Source organism: Neopelma chrysocephalum, unplaced genomic scaffold (assembly GCF_003984885.1).
Source record: "Neopelma chrysocephalum unplaced genomic scaffold, ASM398488v2 Primary Assembly neopelma1_26, whole genome shotgun sequence".
Taxonomy (NCBI): Eukaryota; Metazoa; Chordata; class Aves; order Passeriformes; family Pipridae; genus Neopelma; species Neopelma chrysocephalum.
Window position 1 is genome coordinate 22,420,277 of NW_020897695.1, and position 22,343 is coordinate 22,442,619.

At 37.5% G+C, this 22,343-nt stretch overlaps 1 protein-coding gene across 3 annotated transcripts in view; it reads left to right on the plus strand.

Annotated features, from left to right (window-relative positions):
- VPS41 (VPS41, HOPS complex subunit) overlaps positions 1 to 22,343 on the plus strand; it is a 110,605-nt gene that overhangs the window by 17,852 nt on the left and 70,410 nt on the right. Inside the window, exons 3-6 of one of the 3 annotated variants that reach the window (XM_027675871.1) lie at positions 661 to 705; positions 1,199 to 1,306; positions 4,213 to 4,290; positions 22,266 to 22,340. In XM_027675871.1, the coding sequence (XP_027531672.1) occupies positions 661 to 705; positions 1,199 to 1,306; positions 4,213 to 4,290; positions 22,266 to 22,340 (306 nt within the window). The remainder of the gene's footprint in view (positions 1 to 660; positions 706 to 1,198; positions 1,307 to 4,212; positions 4,291 to 22,265; positions 22,341 to 22,343) is intronic. The other 2 variants (XM_027675872.1, XM_027675873.1) reach the window with 2 other exon arrangements.

Here is a 22,343-nt window from a genome sequence, read left to right on the forward strand (position 1 = left end):
TGTTGTATTCTGGTTGCTTAGAAATGAGAGACATGTTTTATGTGGAAAACAAACTCAATGTTGATCTGTTCATTAGAGCAAATAGTGAGTGTAGGAGAATATTATTGCAGGTATACTGTTTCCCAGAGAGGACCAAGGGTCTTGCTCATGTATATGGGTTTGTGTATATATGCATGTATAGTATTAACTGAGACTTACTGAAGCCTATGGAAGCTCTCTTTGGCACTGTACTTCAGTAGACCATCTGTCACAGAGAGATGCCTATGACCAGAGAGCTATTTTGCACCTTGGATTTTCTTTTCCGAAGAGATAAACATGTGAGGTGTTCTTTGATGAATAAATTTGCTGCTTGTTTTTGGGTTTTTTAGCTTAGTTTCTTTTCACTGTGTGCCCATTGAACCATCATCTTTCTTTGCATCTAAATAGTGATCGGGGAATAATACCTAATATGCTTGAAAAGAAAAAGAGAGGAAAGCCTCAGTATTTACCGGAAAAAGATCTTAACATGCTCATGATAAAGGTGATTCATAGGAACATGCTGTGTCCAGATCCTTTTCCCAGACGGCATGTTTATACTATTTATTTTTTAACATAAACCCATTGGTGGGTTTTATACAATTAACTTATTCCTAGTGGATTATTTTTTATTTTTGTTCACAGCGTTTTGCCTCTATCCTTCCTACAGAGGTGCAGCATCTTGTAAAGGTCGTGAAGTTTCTTGTAACCTGCATGCTTCAGCTTTCAGTTCATTGTGGCTACAGTGGCACACTTTATTTTATCATCCTTCATTTTCATATCCATCCTTTTTTGTATTTAACTTCTAAATTGCAAATTACTAACTTTATGTAATAAAGTACACATGTACATTTTTACCTGCTTTTTAGATATCAACTAAGTGCCTCTTACAGCTGAATTGATATGCTGCTATACAGTGTTTGTTTGCACCCAGAACTTTGGAGTAAAAAGAGAAACCAATGACAAAAAAACACAACCCAAACCCCCTCAGATGACAAAAATGTGAAAGTTTGGCTTTTGATTGTAGTGGCTGTTATGAAGAGATAGCAGTGATCCATCTTCGCCTGTTGCTGTGTGGTAGTTTTGGGGTATTTTTTAATTTGTTTATATCTAAAAAAAAATCTAAATGTTTTTGTTGTTTTTTCTCTCTTGCTCCATTTTCCTTGCGCTCTTAAAAATTTAGGAAGATGAGAGTGAAGAAGAACCTAAGCTGAAGTATGAACGGCTTTCTAATGGAGTGACTGAAATTCTCCAGAAGGATGCAGCCAGCTGCATGACAGTGCATGAAAAGGTATTATGTGACTTTGTGGCTGAGATAAAACTTCTGCTTGCTTTTATGTATTTAGCTGTGCTTATAATACGTCAGTATATTTCTGTGTACAAGTGATGCCAAATCTAGACTTGCAGCGCAGGACAACACTAACACAAACAAAATTCACCATAAACCTGTATTGAACAATCCACATTTTCTCAGTGATAAAATGAGTAGTTCACATGGTTCAGTTAACAGTAGATCTCTCTAGAATTGGAATACAGTCCTAAATTTCCTTTCCTCTGGAAGGAAATTGGTATATACTGTGCTTATTTGTACAGCCTGAATCACTGAAGACAGACTTCATCATGCCAGGAGCTTAGCATATATTCATCTATGGAAGACACATGAGTTTATGTTAACACGGTGTAGAAGGAAGTAATTACAATATTTTCTGTTTGGTTGCTTTTGGGGAGTTTTTTTTGAGAGGTGTCATACTAACACTTCCCTGTTCCCCTTCCCTGATTCAATATGTTAAAAACAAGGAGAGGAAAGGCACATGCTAAGGTTTGTGACTTACAAGAGAATGATAGGGAGAAATTGTTGGACAATGCAAAGTAAAGAAATTTCATGAAGAATTATTCATTTATTCTTAAAAGAAGGAAACTTCATATGCTTCTTTAGTGTTTTAAACAATTGTTTTGTATTTTATGAGTTTTCTTCTCTTTTATAAATATTGGAAAGCATTTTAAAAACATTGAGGCATGCTGAAGAGATCTGAAAGTATGGGTTAAGGATTTGTTAACTATTAGTATGTAAAACATAATAGCTATTTTCTGAATGTATATTTTTTCATATCCAGTAATAACTCCTTAACAGTTATTGTTGAGGGATCTATCTTTATTATTTGGCTATATTTTTAGATTGACTTGTGCTATGTTTCTTTTCCTCAGAGGACTGTTGCCATGGCTCAAGAGGCTCTTAAGATGAAGCTTGTATTTTAACTGTGTGAATGAAAACAATAAGTCTTTTTAAAATGTTTTTGACGACTTAGAATTACACAGATATTTGGAAAACTGGCAAGCCTTTCCTCCTTGTCTGTGGCCTTTTTCTGTTACCTTTTACTCACAAGTCTCAAGTAAATTCTGAAAGCCGAGAGTTGAACTGGATTTTTCTGTAAGTGTGTGCACAGATACAGCTTTTACTATAGTGTCATAAAACATGACAATACAGGAAAACTGTTGAAGTATCCCAGCTCTTTCAGTTTTCCAGCAAACTGGATACACTATTTATGAGAAGGATCAATATTGTTAGAAGCCAGGTACTGCAGTCTTTTAGGAATAGGTCTCTTACAACAGAGCGCTTAAAAATGAAGCTGGGTTATAGATTTTGTGAGGGTGTTTCTGTTTTATTTTCACTGGGGTTTTTTGGGTTTTTTTGCCTTGCAAGAGCAGGAAAAGACTTGACAAAGTGTCGTCATTAGCAAAATTATACCATAATATGTATAATATGTCTCTGATTAAAGCAGTTTAACTTTGCTGAGAATCCTGAAAGCTGGCTTCTGTGTTCAGACTAATTTCCTCCCAGGATTATTTTTTCTCCTTTTTGCTGCTAAAGCATCATATTTTCACCAGGCTTGCTGTCTGCACTGGATGACTAATCGTCATGGCACCTGGTGCATTCAAGCAGGCCTGTGCAGTGGAATAGTCATACCTAGTTATGTCTGCACACCTGATGTTTTATTAACTAGTATTGATTTTTTTACCCAGGGGACTTTTTTCTTCCTGAAAAAAGGCAACCTTGCAGGAGTGAAAGGCATTGCAGGGAATGAATTTCTAATGAACCCCTTCTTTCCCTTTCTTGACTCCTTTTAATGTAGCTTCATATTTTAAGTGCCTGAACTGAAATTTCATTTTAAGCAATTGCATTTTGATAAATCCTTTTAAACCTTGACTTTCTCTAAGGTTATTTTTTAAAGATTGTGCTGCCTGACTGACACGCTTAGCAGTGCCTGTAAATTTGAGCATTTCATTATAGGTTGCAATGAAGCATGCTCACATGCAGTGAAATACAGAGAATTGAGTAGCCTAAACTATTTGAGTAATGCTGAAAGTGGGGTAGGGAGGAGACAAATAAAAGAAACCTCTGTTATAAATCAAGTAGTACCAAAGTTCTTCCTTTTCAGTTTAGGTGTAGTTCACATGGTTCAATTAACAGCAGATCTCTCAGAATCAATTCCCTTCTTGTTTATATCAAAGTAAGTTTTGTGATAGCATGCATTTGTGTGGACATTTCTTTATTTTGCTGTTATTTTTTAGAATGAAACTCCTGTGGAAAAGTGTATTTGTCTTGAGAGTATTCAATTTAGGAGTGTTGCTATGTGAAGGAGAGCAAACCCAGTGGTTATCTGTGTGCCTAAATACACTGTCAGAGACCTTCCATAATTCAGCTGTTATTTTACCAGTGGCTTACTGGTGGCCTTTTGTTGTGTTTGAATGCTTTGTTTTCACGTTAATAATGAAGGACAGTTAAAAATAAAGCTCAAAGGAAATTATTATGATTGAAACAAAGCTGCAGAAACTATTTCTAGAAACTATTTCAGATCTCTGTTGGCCTTGCTTTCACACTGCATTTTTAATTTGCTGCCACAGTCCATCAGCCAGTGTGTACAGGCTGCAGACACACCATTAGTTGTCAGTGGATGAGAGTCCTCATGACTCATCCTGACAGCTAACTTGCAGTATCAAAGTAATATGGGCTTGAAGCCCTATTTTATTCTTTAGGTATAGTTAAAATAACCTTTCTCTGTAGAAAGTGGTGGGCTTTTTTCTTTTCTACATTGTTGCTAATCATTATCTGCTAAACATCCTGGAGTTCATTTAGCATTGCTGTAGTATTGGTTGTGGTGTCTCTGTGTTTGTGTAATCAGTCTCTTTCTTTTACAGTTTTTGGCACTGGGAACACATTATGGCAAAGTTTATTTACTTGATGTCCAGGGGAACATCACACAGAAGTTTGATGTTGTAAGTATTACATTATTCAGAACCCATTTACTGGGATGTAAAAATGCTGTAATGTATTAAGAAATTAGTAAGTTAACACTTGTTACATCTCAAATTATACTAATGCATTCCGTAACATAAGAAGCAGTGTATGGTCCTTGCAAAAAGAAGTTATGCTGGATGGTTTTGTGATGAGCACATCTCAATTTACATATAATAAACATTTTCATGAAACAGAAGAGGAAATACATATTTATGATTGCAAGTGGCTGTTATTAAAAATGTAACCCAGAAACTTGTGATTTCCATAAGGCATGAATCTGTTCATTAGGTGACTGTTGTCAGTTATTAGTGTGTGCACTATCATTTTAGCTAGTTGCCACAAGTAATTCAAAATTGATTGATTACCTTGCTGGTTCAGTTTATCTGTTGCAAATATATAACGCTAACATTTTTTGTAAATGTTTTGAAGTTTGAATTTTTATGGGTTTGTATTGATTGAAGGAAAAGAGGCAGACTTTTTCCTTATTGTGGTTCCTGGTAGTAGAAGATGAATGAAACGTTAAATTTAAACTCTGATCTAGAGTATTAAATATTCCTTTTAATTGTGGATATTTGTTGATTATTTGCAAATTCCCTGTCTTCCTTGGAAATTGGATTGAAGAGAATTAGCAATTTTGTTTCTCCTGACATTGTCACAAAATCTAGTAGCCAAGCATTGGTTTTTCATAGCAGTCTGAGGACTTTTCAGAGAAACCATCACAAGATATAGGCATGTTTGCAAAGAGAACGTGTGTTCTAAAAGCTGACACGGCTGCATGGGAGGGGTGAAAGATTTTGTTTATATTTTTGAAAAATCTAATTATGAGTAAGGGAGTAGGGGGAGTATAGACTCCTAGGCACAGCTTTTGGAGAAGATTTTAGGTTTAATATTGGTCAGATTGTCAATGACCTTACCTGGTATTAATTAAAGTCAAGCTAATTATATTCTTCTATTTATTTTAATTTTGTATGTTTGTCAGTCCTGCAAATGAGATACTGACTGCATTTCAAAAGAGGAAAAGCTTTTGGTGTCTCTGTTACAGTTCTGATTACTTTTCATGCATGCTACTTGATAGAGTTTCTCTGCGAAGTAAGAGAAACTCTTTATTTGATTAAAGTGAACCTGAATTCTTCTCTTCCATTGCTGCAGAAGACTGACTCAGAGACTCACTCAAATGAAGTGTAGATTTTCTGTTGAGTCTGGCACTAATGTCTTAGACTTGTATTTCTTCCAGTCTGTGTAAGGCATTTTGAAAAGTTCATTTGTAGAACTACCTTTTTATTTTTCATATGTGAACCACTAATACCTTGTTCTCTGTCAGTGGTTCCAAGAGATTAAATCCTCTCTTTGTAAAGGCTTAGGGCACTGCCTAGGTGTAGAGCAAGGAACAAGGGGACCTGTTGTCTGCAAAAGACTATAAAACAAAATTCCTGCATAATCTTTATACCTATCCTCCCAAATCTGCTATTCTTTTCTTTGCTTTTCCTTAATTAAAAGTCATATCAGTGCCTGTTGGGAGGGTGGTTTCTTAGGATGAAGTTTGGGCTATATAATCTACTTTCCGCTCTAAGGTGCTTACTTTTCCAAATTTAGCCTGCTTCAGGATGAAGATTTTTGTGCTGTATCTCCTTGTAGAGATGGCAATGATTTCTTTTTAAAACTATTGTTTGAGTAGAAACCACTTTTTAAGCTGGAGAACAGCTTAAAAAGAAATGTTTCGTGGATTCTATTATTAATGTTTATGTCTCTTTTTGTAATGTACATGTCTCCAGTGCAACACATTACATCATGGATTAGGTGGAAATGGTGCTTCTTTTTTTTTTTCTTTTTTTTTCTAATTTGAAGAAGAATGATTTTTCTCTAGGACCACTTGTCTTTAAAAGAAAAGTTTTTCAAAGAACTATTAAGTGTTGTAGAACAGAACAGGCTGCCTAGGTGAGAAGCAAGCAGCTCTGTGACATATGTGGCTGCTTAAACTGAGAAGTTTACTGAATTGATGTTGTTGACTGTTGAACCTGTAGACAGTTTATTCTGAACTGGCTGCTGTATGTCAGAATATTTTCCTTCTAACCTGAACTTTTCAAGATATTGGACTGCAGACAAGAAGCATCATTATCAAAACATTCAGTGGAGTCTTCCTTCTGTTCTCTCCTACAAATGCCTGTTTATTGTCTTTCCTCCTGAGGAATTTGCAATAGAGTATTGCCATGTAGTAAATCCCAAATAAAACCTAACCCTTTCTTGAGAAGAAAGTGAATTAGTTCCTGAAGTCATATAAGGACAAAGCATTCCTTGTAAATGTGCCAGGGCAAAGAGTGTTTTCTCTAGTGGTATTTTTGCTGGTTGTTTTCTCTGGTCCAGAATGAACAAATTCCTTCTGAGAACCTTTTTCATTGGTGGAACGGCAGATGTGGTTTTACCTTGAACTTGTTAATAGGGACAGTATCCGTTGTTACTGATTATTGGAAATTAGTAGTCTATAAAAGTTGTTCTGAGTAAATAAAATAAGAATATTACCACTGAAATATTTTTGTTGTTTGCAGTAAGCAGTGTACCTGAGAAGTGTCTTTTACATATTTTTCTTTTTGAAAGCATCTTTTTAGCAGATGTTTTCTGTTTTAGGACATGGCAGAAGTTAATAGTAAGGATAACAATGTGAAGCCCTTTGTCCAGAAGAAATCAGTTATGTAATTCAAGGAACTGTTCTGCATTTTTGGTCTTTATTTTTCAGGGTGGGAGGTGGTGGTGGTATTTGTTTTGGTTTTTTTTTTAAAGCAAATTTGGGGAATAAAAAAATTAATTACTTTTCTATACATCTGTTAAATGTGTAATTAGCAAAATCAAACCATACATGGGAAACTTTAAAAGCCACTTGGTCTGAAATACAGTTAGTATGTGAAATAAACCAGAATGGAGCAAGAAGTTTTTACTTTAACCTTTTTTTAAAATTCATTTTAATAGCAAGTTCATATTAAATATATGTAGAAAATACCATTACTGCTCTCATACTCGTCTTTATTTCTGTTTTTCTTTCCTAATTCCAGGTAACCATGTTCAAAAGTATAAATGGGCTTGGAAATTGAAGAAATAAGAATTTTGCCTTTATAATCAATCCTTTATTTTCTGTATTGATTCACATCTGCCTTTGAGCCAAATTGTAAAACATAAATAGATACTGATCTCAGGATTTGCAGCAAAATGAGGGAGAAAACTTGTCAGTATGTTGCATAAGCTCCAAAATGGCCAAGTTTTGAATGATGGCACTCCTGTTGAAGACTGAATGCATCTGGCATTTTAAGCTGAGCTAAAAACAGTTGTAAGAAACAATAAAATGTAAAGCTTGTCATCCCTAGAAGTTCTGCTATTGTAACACACTTATTGTTTAAAAAACCTTTTACGACTGTACTCCATGATGTCCATAGCAGCAAATTAGTGTGGGTATCCTGGATTACAAATACTGGCCCTGGTGCTGCAAAGACTTAATTGTCTGTTTGACTTTGACCCATAAATATTCACACAGGCTTCTGTGAAACTAAACAACTAAAAAGTGTTTTCAGAATAAAGTCTTGCTCTCATCCAGCTCTTCCAATATCTGATGTTGAATCCTGTGTCAAGCGGACGACTAGTTTTTCTGGTTTGCAACTCCTCTTGTCAACAGCAGTGGAAATGTGTGCTTTGAAATTGTTGTGAGAGACGTGGTTTGGGAAGAATTGAGACAGGAATTTGGCGGCTTTGGCCTTGGGTGGTGCTAGTATCTCAGCAGCCATGCTTATGCTCTTGCAATCCCTCTCTCCTTGCCTGGTGTGTATTTAGCTCTTGCCAGTGTGGCTGTCTTTGACAATGTCAGCTGCCTAAGATTAACTGGTATACATCCTCAAATAACGTATGTTTGTCAAACTGGTGTTCTCTTGTATTAGGGTTCAGTGCATTGAGTGAGATGAAATGTGTCAAATGCACTGAAAATTATTACTAAAAAGCAACAAGAAGAGGGGAAAAAAAAGCCTTCTAATGCCAGTGACAAAGGATGATGCAGGACTGATTCACAGCACGTTAATTCCACATGTCTCTCCATCTTTCTTTTCTTCTTAGACTGTCTACAATTTATTAATGTAATTATTGCCTCAACTGACAACTTGTGGATTAAGGACTTGTAGATATGAAGAAAGCTGTGCAAACATGTTTAGTTAAGTAACAAATCAAAAACCTTTCAAAGGGCAAGAAAACTCGTCCCCATTCTGGTCTTCTAATAAACATCAAGCTTAAAGCAAAAACGGTAAGAAGTCTTGGCTGATGCCAGCGATAGTCTGTGAGAAGGGGAAAGATTGCCTATTTTATAAGTAGTGGGGATTTAAATGTTTAATGCATTGCAGGTGTTTCAGAGGTGATGCATGATTCCAGAAAACAATGTAAATAGTGTTTTCAAGCTTCTGTTAGTGCAAAGAAATTGAAGTCCATTTAGCATGCAATATTTGTGAGCTATTCAAGACTGCTGGAATTTCAGAAAGAACAAAATCTTCTCACAGCATTCCTTTTTACCATGTATTTCTTTCGTGGTCCCACCTTTTTTTCCTGATTGTCTGACATTGTGTAGAACTAACTAACTATTTATAGTTTTTTAATCGGAGTGGTGAAAATCCAAAATCACTAGGTCATCTCTGCTACCTTGAAAAATTGAAAGGGAGTTCCTTCTGTGGTGGTATTGTTGCCTTCGAGTGTATTAAAGTTATAGCACTCTCCAACCTCTGGAGCAAGACCTTACTTGAAGGTCAGTCTGTGGCCTGTGGATTTTGCTGATAAATCAGCAGGCTGCAAACAAAATGTCAGAGGTTTCAGTTGACTAGATGTCCCTTTGAAAGAGTTTGTTAACGAGAAAAAAAGTACTTCTAACAAAGAAATGGATGTGTTAACCGCTGAATGCTAGAAATTATGTAGAACCTACTACCTGCTGCGAGAGATAATGCAGGATCTTTCAATAGGGAAGGTTACTTTTAGCATTTGATTGTATAATGAAGAAGTTGCTTTGGATGGAATTTTGCATGAGAGTTTGAGACTAAGATGATATAAATGTCACTTACTTTGACAGGCTACTTAAAATTCTCTGTTTATTACTTTTAACTACATCATTTTAGTTGTCACTGTCAGCCTATGAAAGAAAACTTAGTTGGGAAATGAAATGAAGCAACACAACAATCTGGGTAGCTGTGTGCTAGTATTTGCAGGGTGTCACTGTGCCTGTTAAATTTGAAGCTAAAAACCCTGTGTTTTGTAAAAAACAAAGAGGACTACTATAAATATAAGTTCCAGAAAAAAAAATTAAAATTAAGGTTTTGATAGAAGCAAGTGTCTATGCAAGGGACAAGTTTCCTTCCCCTCCATGGGACCTCCCACCCAAATAGGTGGTGCATTCTTATGTCTTACATGTTTCAAGCTAACCCCTAGCTCTTTCAAATGGAAAAAACGGGTAAAAGTGTCATCTTTTGGGATTTTGCTCTTAAGACTTTAATGTCTACATGCAATTTAATAGCACTTCTGTTTCTGTCCACCTGTCTTTTCATTTTAACTGCAGATGATTTGGAAATCCAAAGGTTTTTACAGTAGTTGTGGGAATAACTCAGATGGCCTTTTGAGTCTGGCTTTTTGGATGTTATAAAGGCTTGGAAAGTATGTCTTATGATGTTTGTTCTGGTACTGTGCTTATTAGGTTGGTTGTGACCTGGAGTGTTTCCAATGGGAACTGTGGAGCTATTGAAGATTAGGAGACTTCTTTGACAGGAATCATGGTGTACCTGTGGTAGTTTGCCTAGACCAGCAAAAGTTGTGGTGTCATGGCCATTATTCCATAGATCTAAGAAAAGTTTCTTGTCTGACAAAACTGAAACAAGAAAAAACAACCTCTCGTATATGTTTTGCACATCATCTTTGTACCACTGTATCTGACTTTTCTTTGAAGGGAGTGTTGCTTAAATTTTTAGTTAACCAAAGAGATCAGATGGATGTGGAAGGCATTTGTTATTACTAGAAATGTTGTTTAGAGTATGGATGAAATGTGGGAGTTTTAAATAATTTTAGGATCACGTATGATTAATTGAGCAAGCGTGACTGTTTCGTTCAATTATTCTTTCAAGCTTGTAGCTTCAATAACTCTGTAGCTTAGTGCAGAATAATGTAAAAAGTTTAGTTGGAAGTATGGGTTCAGCTACAGAAGGTTTTGTGTGGTCCAGTCATTTATTTCATGAATGCTGTTAGCTCATACGAGTCAAATGTGTGCTTGTGAAGTAGCAAACAGTAACATGGATGCTGTAGATCTAATAAATTTCCGAAGTATAAAGCCTACATATTTTATCAGCTGCATCTGGGATGGCAATTGTTTCTGCCATCTGTTTTGAACTCATCACTAGCAACTATGTTGCCCATGTACCTTTTTTGAAAAGGATGTCAACCTCATCCTTAGATGGAATGATCCTTCTACAATTTCATTACGTTTAAAATGCATATTGTTTTCCTCTCTTTTTTTGAGAGAGGAAAGGAAATAGAAGCATAGGAAGAAGTTTTGTATTTTGTTCTCCAGTATCAATCACTTTTCTACAGAGTGGGTATCCTGTTGTCTGTCGGTTGCATTTCATGACCAACTGTAAATGTACCTTAGCAAGTACCTTAGGTACCTTGGCAGCCCTCTTCAGTGTCACTGATTTCAGTAAGAATCTGTTAATGTCACCATTCAATGAGGTAAAGTGACTGAATACTGTTTTGTTAGAAGAATCTAGACATAGAAAATAGTTCACTTTCTCTTGATTTGGTAGGGTGCCATCATATTCTATGTGTTTTTTCAAAAAAACCTAAAGTATTGAATATTCCAGGGGGGAAATATTTCATAAGGGGAGAATGCTAAACATGAAGGACATTAATACTGTAGTATTTAATACAGCATAGTTGGTCAATAAAAGGCAGTTTCCAAAGTGGTTTTTTTTCTCCAGACTTCGTTGACTCTTAGTTTTGTGAAAGATCAAGAGGTTCTTACTTTAATCCTGCTAAGTGAATTTACATGTGTCACTTTCAAACATTTTTGAACAAAATTATTTGTGACATTATTAGGATACATCCAATCCTCAAAACAATTTTTTTTTCCTTCTAACTCTTTCACCATCCCGGTTTAGTAACATTTGCTGTTTGAATGTATACCACATCTTGTGACTATTTAGAAAACATAATTTGTGTTTACAATGATTATTGACCATTTCTCTAAAAAATTGCCCCATTTGACAACGATATTAGGCAACAAAGTTAATTTGCTTTTAAGAAAAACACAGAAACATAGTTTCTAATTTCAAAGACATATTAAACAACCATGCACAAAAATATTTTTTTGATCTGTGATTTAAGCAAAATTTTTCTAGAGTGTGATTGGCTCCTATAGTTTCAAAAGATTACCAAAACATTTCAAACAACTGTGAAATAAAGAACATACTTTTCTTTGCCTTCCAGAGGCATAATCCCTGATGAGAAAGACTAGATGCTGCTACTAGGTTGTTCCATCTTTTACTGCTTTTTGTATTTGAAGAACCACAGATTTTCACCATCCGGGGTATCTCTGTCCTACTGGGAACTTTCTGGTTTGACCAGGTGATGTGGATTGACATGAGACAGTTCAGTGATTCACTGCTTCCTTTTTTCAGTCATCTCAGAAGCATAGTGTCACATCTGTCTCAACCTGCCCTAAATGCTCTTTGCTGATAAGTAGCTGGACCACTGTGCCAAGTTGTTCTAAAGTTTTATTGGCAGCAATGAAACAGCTAGTTTCACGTAGCAGTGATTAAATATTTTCATAGAAGACTGATAACTCAGATGTGTGTTTTCTAAACCCTAACTACCTTTAAAAGCACAAGGAGGATTTGGAAAGGTTTGATTCCGAAGAAGCTAGTATATTGCTGTTTCCTAGGGCTGTTTTCCTTTCAAATGGGATATTATACCTGGATGGCATTTTTGTCTGTAGGGAATGCAGGCACTTACGTGCGTATACAGAATAATAGCAGTTTGCCTGTCAGAGTTATTAAGAGTTCTGGCATTAATAAAATATTATTTGCATTAGAAAATGTTTTCTTAGTTAGAAAAACTGAGTTCTGGAGAACAATGGTTTTTTTTTACAAGTTGACATTAATGATAGAGCTACAGTCCTTTGTTTCCATTTACAATAAAAATAGAGCACTATTAAAAATATGTAATGACATAACAGGGGCATAATATGATGAACAAAACATGAAGGCAAAACTAAGTACTTTCTCCCATGGAAGAAGATATTATTGATAATGAACTTAATAAATCTAATAAAGATTCCTTTCTGAAGGATGAGACTTATTTGTTTTAAAAGACATGACAATGTGTATAGCAGTTAGTTTATTGCACTCCTGATGGAATGGTAAATGTGGACAGTCCAGATTTCATCATCTCAGGTGTTAATGCCATCAGAACAGCTGCTGAGAAAAATAGCTAATGTCAAGCTGGCCATCTCCACTGTGGTGCTGCTGAGGAAGTTAGTTTCACTCAGTGCCCTCTGACACAGAGAAATAAAAGTAGAAGAAATGCCAGAAAGTGGTATTTTGGTGTTGGAAGATTCACCACTGTAACCCTAAACTGGCTGCTAATTGAAGTCTAGTTACTGGAGGTCTTGGCACTTTTATGGATAGGAGCTGTGAAATGTGATCAATGTAAAGATGGAGGAGGGAATTAATCTGTTTGCTTTTTTGATCTGCTTTATTTAAAGTTTATGATGTGCAATCAAGTCTATACTTCACTAGTATTGAAATAGAGCCTCTTTGTATGTAAATGCATTGAGGAACTTGCACAAAATCAATTCATCTTCACATTTAGCTTTTTCTGTCTTACTCTCACAGTGAGGATATGGCATACAATATGCTGCTTACAGTAAGTTACAGAGCATTTCATGATACCTTATTTCTACTTGTGTGAGTGCTTCCCTCTCCCTCCATTTCGGTTTGCATATGTTTTTAGGATCCTGTCAAGAATCAGACACCTAACACTGAGTATTGTTGAGTATCTTTGGTGGAATTATGAGACCAGATGTTATAATTGCAAATAAAGGAAGTTCCAGACTTGGTGTCCAAAGAGAATACAATGCTCTCAGTAATCAGAAAATGTGTTTGTTATTGCATGTAGCTCTGACTTATGCCAATCTATACCACTGTTGATAACTGAATGTTTACATAGAAAATGACACTTTAGCTGTAGCTATTGCCTGAACTTCAACATTGATCAACCAGTGTAATATTTAACTATGCCAGAAATATGACCTCTTACATTGTTCTCAGCCAGGAAAGGGAATTCATTCCCTTATAATATTTCTGCATCTGTCTGATTCCTTCAGTGAGACATCTTTTCACTGATTTCAGTAGCCATTAGGTTTGGATCATTGTCTGTAGTGGAATGGCTGACGAGCTAAAATAACTGCAAAAAGTACTTACTGCAAGTTTTTCATGAGCTTATAGAAAAAAGAAAACTATGTATCTGTGAAGAAACTACAGGCTATGTATGGAATGCATGGAGGGTTGCTAGGCTCCATGTGGTGATGTCCTCTGTCTTGTGTCAGAGAGCGGGATGAGCATCCTGACTGTTGTGAAAAGCTTCCTGGAAATGGTGTTGCCACAACAATGCCTGACCCCTGAGAAGAATAGTCAAGAGCCTTTTTGCTTCTTTAAAAGTTGTTTGGTTGAAGCACCAATAAAATAATCTCTAAAAAGAAAACTTGTCCTGACAAGTACTTGCACTGTATGACCTGGTTGGGCTTTTTCATCAGTCATGTCTCTGAAATTTGGCTTATCAAGAAATGGAGTAAAATCTCATACTTTCTACTTTGAGACTGGAATTCCACAAAATCCTGTCAAATACATTAATGACAATAATGGTGATGTTCTGTTAGAAACAAGCTGTGAAAGTGCCCCTTAAGTTTCATGCTCAGAGGTTTAGATATGTCTTGGGGATTGTTCTTCAAAGCCCATTTTATAATTCACTAGCCTGTGTGGAAAGTTAATGTTCGACGGTGAATTCTCACAAGTTCATTGTGCTTGGTGAACTGTTCTGAAAAGAAAGCAGTTAGAGAAATTGGTGAGGTGAACCTCCACATTGCCTGGACTAGTCTTCTCCTGAGGGTTTGTTGGGTCTTCCAAGGAGGGTGTATGTATCACCTGCAGACCTTCATCAGCTGTCCCCATGGGTGTGTGATGGGGAATATTGCTTCATATTCTCAGATGGCTTTAATACACAGATAGCAACAAAGAAGTAGAGGCAGGCTTATGACATAACATTGTTGAAGCCCTACAGTTATACAGAGATAGTAAAGGGGACCTGGGGAGAGAAGGGAAATGGGAGTAGTTTGTTTACTTTGGCACAGAGTTCCCAGGAGGATATCTCCTTACCACACAAGTGTTTTAGCAGAAAAGAGATTCTACTTTAGATCCATCAGGAATTAGCTAACAGTTAAACTCTGCTAGAAAGCAGTGTAGGCTTTCAGTATAGATGTGTTTTCAGTAATAGGTCCATCATTCCTGGACAAGTATTCTGATTATTTAGCAACTACTACAGATTTAGGGAGATCCCTTGTTATTTTTTTTCCTTGAATGTTTTTTTCCTTTTTTTCTTAGTCCCTGCAGTTGACAAACAAGATTAAGAGATTCACTGATGTGGAAAATACTGAAATCACTGTAGGCTTTTTCGTCTTTCTCACTGTCTTAGACTATATATGAGAGATTTCTTGTTCTTATATTCCCTTAGTTTTAGACAAGCTTTTGAGATCTTTGTTTTTGTAGGCAAGGTCTGCCTTCCCGCAGACAAAATAAAAGTTAATGTTGTTATTGTTCTGTGTCCCAGACCTTGTCACTCTCCCCAGCTTTCCCCCCTCCCTTTTCTTCTAACCAATATAATCTCCCATTTTTCATTTGAAGAATGACAGATTCAATAGTGTTATAGGAAATGCAATGGAGCAGGAATCCTCACTTATCAGAATTTCTCTGCTAGTATTGTTGAACTAAACCTCTTTGATGTGGATATTAGTAAATTTTCATCAAATGAATTTTAAGTGTTGTAAATTCAGAGTGTACTACTTCTGTAGCAGACAGTGGTGAACAGCTTTTTCTGTAACATTTACAGATGCCTTTTCAATTTAAGCTTTTCTGTTACTATGGTTTATTTCTCAGCTGTGTATAAACACATAGGTATGTGTATACTTTTACCTTTTTATAGGTAAATCATGATACAGCATCAGAATTTTGTTTCTGAGTTGCTTTTCCCTCTGTTGTATCAATAAAACTCTACAAATATGCAAAATATATGTAAGTCATTGCAACACTGCAGCATCTGGGGCAAGAAAAGGGCATGGGTTCAATTTCTTTTTAAAGATAGTTCCTCAGTATCAGAAAACTCTGGGTATCAGTGTTTTGAAGTCAAAATAGGTGGGACAAACAACGTTATACACTTGTGCTTAGCTGTTGCTGAAGATTTGGGGTGCTATTCAAAGCAAGTTCCTCATCCTACCTAGAGAAAGGCTTAGGATTGTATTTTGCAAGGAACTTAGCTTAGTTATGACAATAACTGAGGCAGATTCTGTTTACAAATCAGTATTTTGCACTTAGATACCTTCACCATGGTGGTAGTAATACAAACAGAAAAATGGTCGTCCTTACTCCAGTAGGCTAATATGTAAAACAGTGGGTTGATTGATTGTATTTCTCTACATTTCTTTACATACTTGTTTGTGTGAATGTCATGCAGATGAAACATATGAATAAATGAAAAATAGGCACTTGTAGGAGGCAATTTTTTAATTACAATTCAACTGTGTACATACAGTTTGCCTTACTGTGGAGAGCAGCTACATAATCATTGTGCAGATCCAGATTGATATTACTGTAGCAGAAAAGACCTATAGGTGTTTTTCTTCTTTGGGTATGTACATTTGTGTATACATAGATAAATTTGAATTAATTTAGGAGAAGTTTCTGAAAATTCTTTTTAAAGAATGGATGAAAGTGCTGATTAAGGGGGTTACATAAATGATGGGAAGCTCTTGAAGTAAAATGAGCTTTGCTGTAAGTATGATTGAACACTGCTTTGCTTTTCACACTCCTAACATGAGTGTTGCTTGCCTGCTAACCGTGGCTAAAAGGCATGAAGTCACAGGCAATTATTAAAACATTTAGATTCCTAGCTTGTAAATATTGCATTTCTCACAGAATTGGAGCGAAATCCAGTCTTATGTTTCATGTTCCTCCACTTCATATCCATTGGGATGCAGCATTTGTGAAAGAATCAATTATCCATTTGTTAGTCGGGGGAGCTTTACAAATTATACATTAGCAGATTGATTTCTCAGGTTCACCACTGGGGGACTGATTGTATAAGGTGGGTTGATGATGAGTGTCAGGGGAGAGGGAGTTACCACAAAGAACACAATTAAAAGAAGATCTCTGAGTGGTGGTGAATTTACTCCTAATTGAAGAGCTGATATAATCCATACTAAGAGCATTTATTTCAAGCATTTTACATGAGGTGATTGATTATCACAAGGTACATTTGCTGCTAGATACTTGATTTTCCTTTCCTTTAAATTTTGGATTTTGCAAAAGCCTGCATTTAGATCTTTATGTGCAAGGTGTCTGCTAGCTTTCTCTCCTGCTCTCTAAACTTCTCTTTCGTCCATTAAGGTAACATTTTTTTTTGTTCTATAGTGTCAGCTTGACATTATTGATTTTGAACAGTCAAACTTACTTATGTTGTGCAGAATTCCAAGCATGTCTCCATCAGAAAGAAAACTGCAGCTAATGGAAATTCAGCTGAAGGCATTTCTTCCTTCTTTGCCAGTACTTCCACAGTGTATGAAATTCTGAAGCTGTTCCCAGGTTAATCATTTAAGTGTATTTCCATTCCTAACAGGATCCTCCTTATTGCCAGATTTCAGTTATATTGCTTGAGAAATACGATGTGTATTATTATCATTTATATAGTGGAACTATCATTCTGATCATAAGGAAATTGCTCTAATGCTAGGGGTCCTGGACTGTTCATGGCCTATCATCACTTTCTGAGCTTGGCAAAAAGTTCTGACTTGTAAAGTCAGCGAACAGGCTAATAGTCAATGTGCCAATTTGACTTGAGTGCTGAAAAGAATTACTCTGTGCTTGCTTTGCCTTATGTACATCATCTAGAATAGCATCTCCTGTTGGAACTTACCAGGAGGTTTGTGTAAGTGAACACATCTGCTTTTAGTTGAATTTAGTTGTTTTCCCTGATTGTCATCTGTGTATGGTGCAGACAAAAGGGAAAATAAATACTAGGAGAAAGGAAAAGTTAAAAGCAACTGATAGAGGTGTTGGGCATGCAGAAGGCTTGTAACAAATTGCTAGTTATATACACAGCTGTGAAATACTGTATCATCCATCAAATTTCTATTCAACAAACTGTTCTGAAGTATTGTGCACAATTTTGAATGTGGAAAAAATGCAGATACTGTGGAATCACCTTTTTCCCCACTGATATCGTCCTAGAATCATAGGGTGTTAAGGGGTTGGAATGGACCTTAAAGATTATCTAGTCCCAAACCCCCTTGCCATGAGCAGGGACACCTCTCACTAGACCAGGTTCCTCAAGGCCTCATCCAGCCTGGCCTTGAACACTGCCCCAAGGTTGGGGCATCCTTGGGCAACTGTTCCAGTGTCTCACCACCCTCACAGTAAAAAATTTCTTCCTAATATTCAACTTTAACTTCCCCTCTTTCAGTTTGTACCCATTACTCCTTGTCCTATCATACAGTTCCTGACAAAGAGCCCTTCTCTGGCTTCCCTGTGGGCCCCTTTCAGATACTGGAAGGTTGCTATGAGGTCTTCATGCAACCTTCTCTTCAAGCTGAACAGCTCCAACTTTCTCAGGCTGTCTTCGTAGGGGGGAAGCTCCAGTCCTCTTGTCAACTTTGTGGCCCTCCTCTGGACTTGCTCAGACAGTTTCATGTCATTCTTATGTTGGGGGCACCAGAACTGTACTAAGTACTACAGGTGGGATCTCACATGAGCAGAGTAGAGGGGTAGAATCATCTCCTTTGACCTGCTGGCCATGTTCCTTTTGATGCAGTCCAGGATTCCATTGGCTTTCTGGGCTGTGAGGGCACACTGCTGGCTCATGTTCAGTTTTTCATCACCCGTCACCCCAAGTTGTTCTCTGTAAGGCTGCTCTCAATCAGTTCTCTGCCCAACCCGTAGGTGTGTCTGGGGTTGCCACAACCCAGGTGTAGGACCTTGCACTTTGCTCTGCTGAACTTCATGAGGTTTTGATCAGCCCACCTCTCAAGCCTATCAAGGTCCCTCTGGATGGCATCCCTTCCCTTCAGTGTGTCAACTGCACCACACATCTTGGTGTTGTCAGCAAATTTACTGAGGGAGCACCCGATCCCGCTGTCAATATCACTGACAAGGATGTTGAGCAGTATCAGTCCCAATAGTGACCCCTGAGGGACACCACTCGTCACTGGTTTCCACGTGGACAATGAGCCATTGACCACAACTATTTGCATGCAGCCATCCAGCCAGTTCTTTATCCACTGAGTGGTCCGTCCATCAAATCCATGTCTCTCCAATTTGGAGACAAGGATGTGGTGCAGGACAATGTCAAACACTTTGCATAAGTCCAGGTAGATGATGTCAGTTGTTTTGCCCCTGTCCACCAATGCTGTAGCCCTGTCATAACTCACCTGATTTATCAGGCATGATTTCCCTTTTATAAAGCCATGTTGGCTGTTACCAGTCACCTCTTTGTTTTCCGTGTGCCTTAGCAGAGTTTCCAGGAAAATCATTTTGCCTGGTACAAAGGTGAGACTGACTGAGCTGTAGTTCACAGGATCTTCTGCTTTCCCCTTTTTAAAAATAGGGATTATATTTCCCTTTTCACAGTCATCAGAGACTTTACCTGACTGCCATGATATTTCAAAAATGAAGGATAATGGCTAAGCAACTTCATCTGCCAGCTCCCTCAGGACTTACAGATGAACTTCATCGAGTCCTACGGACTTGTGCACGTTCAGGTTCCTAAGATGGTCTTGAACCTGATCCTTCCCTACAGTGGGCTTAGGGGCTTCATTCCTCAAGTCACTGCATCTGCCTTTCCCGACTTGGGCAGTGTGACTGGAGCACTTGCCGTGAAGACTGAGGCATAGAAGTCATTGAGAGTCTCATCCTTTTCCATATCCAGGATAGCCAGGTCTCCTGTTTCCTTCTGGAGAGGGCCCACATTATCCCTAATTTTTCTCTTGCTTGCAGCTTATCTATAGAAGCCCTTCCTGTTATACCTAATATCTTGCATGTATATAATGAGAGGTTTTGCCTTGCTAGGCACTATGAGTTATCTGAGTGCAATCACACATTTAATCTCCAAAGTTATTGCCACATGGCTTTTAAACCATAGCACAACAGATAAATTCCATCGTCCTGCTCCTTGTCTTTAACTTTTATGTGAAGATAACTTTTATAGTCCACTTTGTCTACTTTCTTCACCTCATTTTTTCAGAGTCAAATTTTATCAAAGACATTTGACAGAAAAATAGGAACAGTGTGGACTGTAGGATTTAGCTGTTCGGCTCTTCTGGTGTGTCCTGTTTTGTGTCTTTTTGTCTTGGGCTTTATTGCAGTACTGCCTCCAAGAAGGCCTATCACACAGGAATGCTGCTAGATCCGCTGTTGCTGTAATATCAGCCTGATGGCACATATAGGTGCTGGAGTGATGAGAAGAACACGACCAGTTGAACACTGTACCTTATTGTATGACCCTGTACCAAGATGGGGCTATTCATATTCAAGATGGACTTTTTGTCTTTGCAATTGCAAAGTAATAAAAGAAGAGAGAAAACTTTGTGAGAAAGTTGTGGCAATGGCAACTTAGACGCAGCCTAGAACAAAAAAAACATGCCACTTCCATGATGAACTCAGCTGAACTTTCTGTGCTTGTCCTTTCAGATGGCCAGAGTTGTTTCTGCTTGCAGAGGGAATGGTGTAGACATGCTGGCTTTTTCACCACCACCACCTCTAGACGGAGTCAAAATCTTCCGTTGCACCTTGATGAGCAAAATAGATGTTCAGAAAGGCATTTTTCAAGGCAAGGCAGGAATAAAAGTGCATGCTGGTTATGAAGCTTCTAGCAGGTCAGACTGAAAACTGACATATCTTGCCCTACTCAGCATCCTCCAGTCCTGGAATTAGCCAACTCTGTGTGTAACGTCTGAGAGTCAAGCTTTTACAAGGATGTTGAACACACCATCAGGTTGATGGGCTTGAGCTGTACTTCTCTGCTGACATCTCCCTAAATGTCAGGAGAACACTGTGGTGGTGCACGTTCCCCAGCTACCTGTGCTGCCAGTCATGCACTTGCGTCTGATCTTGAAATGTAGCAACTCAACCACACTGTGGCAAATGAAAATACTTATGGAGCGCGTAAGTCAAGAAAAATTCCTTGTGACTTCCCCCTTGTCAGTGAACTGCTTGGCAAACAACACACAGTAGAAAGACCACTTTGTAATGGGCAGTAATTGCGATATTTCCAGGTACTGTTTTGTGGTGACACAAAGTGAGACCAAGTCTAGTGTCTTCTGTGCTCGAGGAAGCAGGAAAGCAAAAGGGTAGCATCATTTTCCCAACTCATCAGGCAACTGTTGCAGTGTGAAGCACGGTTGTTCAACCTTGATTAGAAAGAAGCTTCTAGAAAATGAAATGTGATTGGGCATATATTATTTTCAAAGTGGAAGAGAGGAAAGCTTATTTTTTCTGATTTGGGATTTTTTTTTGTGTGTGAAAGATTATGGGGAAAAACTTTCCAAAGGGGGTGAGAACACCTCAGTTTATCTCCTGTAGATAGTCCATCTGGACAGGGTGTTTTTATATAACTTTTTATTATGTACTGTTAATGTGATTCCAACTGCCATAGCATATATAAGGACCTGTGATATTTCATACACAGTTGTGTAACATCCAGTGTGACTGTACAACTCCAATGGTTTTTCAGTGACACTTCATTTTTACACAAACGTGATGGATTTCTTAAAAGTTATTCTTAAAAGTGTAAGAGAGACTTACTCGTGTGAAGATCCTTCAGTGATGCTTGAAATGATAAGCTATTTCTTATAGAGGGTGAAACCAGCATCATGATACATAAGAAGGTTCTTGGTACTTGAATATAATTGGATTGGGGTTTGTATGCAAGAGGATATGCATCAGGTTTCCCAGATGATGTTTTAACTTAGTTCTCAGCACTTAAGAATAGCTGTTTAAGCTAAGTAAACAGTAACGTGCTCTCTAACCCTGTAGGTTAGAAGCAAAAGTATATTGGGATAGGCAAAGGAAAATTTACTAAATTGGGGCAGTTTTCAGGCCCCCCCCCCAGTTTTTCAGTATTTCTCTAAGAATGAGTACACCTATGTTTCACTTTAATACCTTCTAATACTCACTTCTGAGAACAGTATTAGAGCCAAAAATGAAAGCAAGAGAAAGAATTTGAAAAAAGAAATAATTGCCAGTATAGCCATCAGACCAAAACAGAGGAATTTTCAGTTGCATTGGTGCTGGTGAGGTCACTGTATTTTATCCTAAGTTTTGATAGCAGGAATTAATAGCTGTGGTACACAGGCACAGATGCTTAAGGCCTGGGAGCCTGGCATTTCATGAGAGCTCCAGAGCCCCTAGGCTGGTAACTGCAAAGAGAAAGTCAAAATTTTTGGGTTAGGCAAAAGGCTGGAAAGAAGGCTGTCTTTTGGCTTTGTCATGGAAATACCTATTCTGTGTGGGTTTTTTGATTCATGCAAGTAAACATACTCAACCGTTAACACGTAAATCTCGTGAAGTGTGCGGAATGTTAAAGCATGTCATTGGTGATGTAACTTTAAAAGTCTTTTTTCTTTATTTTCTTTCTCTAGAGCCCAGTGAAGATAAATCAGATCAGCCTGGATGAAAGTGGAGAACACATGGGTGTTTGCTCAGAAGATGGCAAGGTA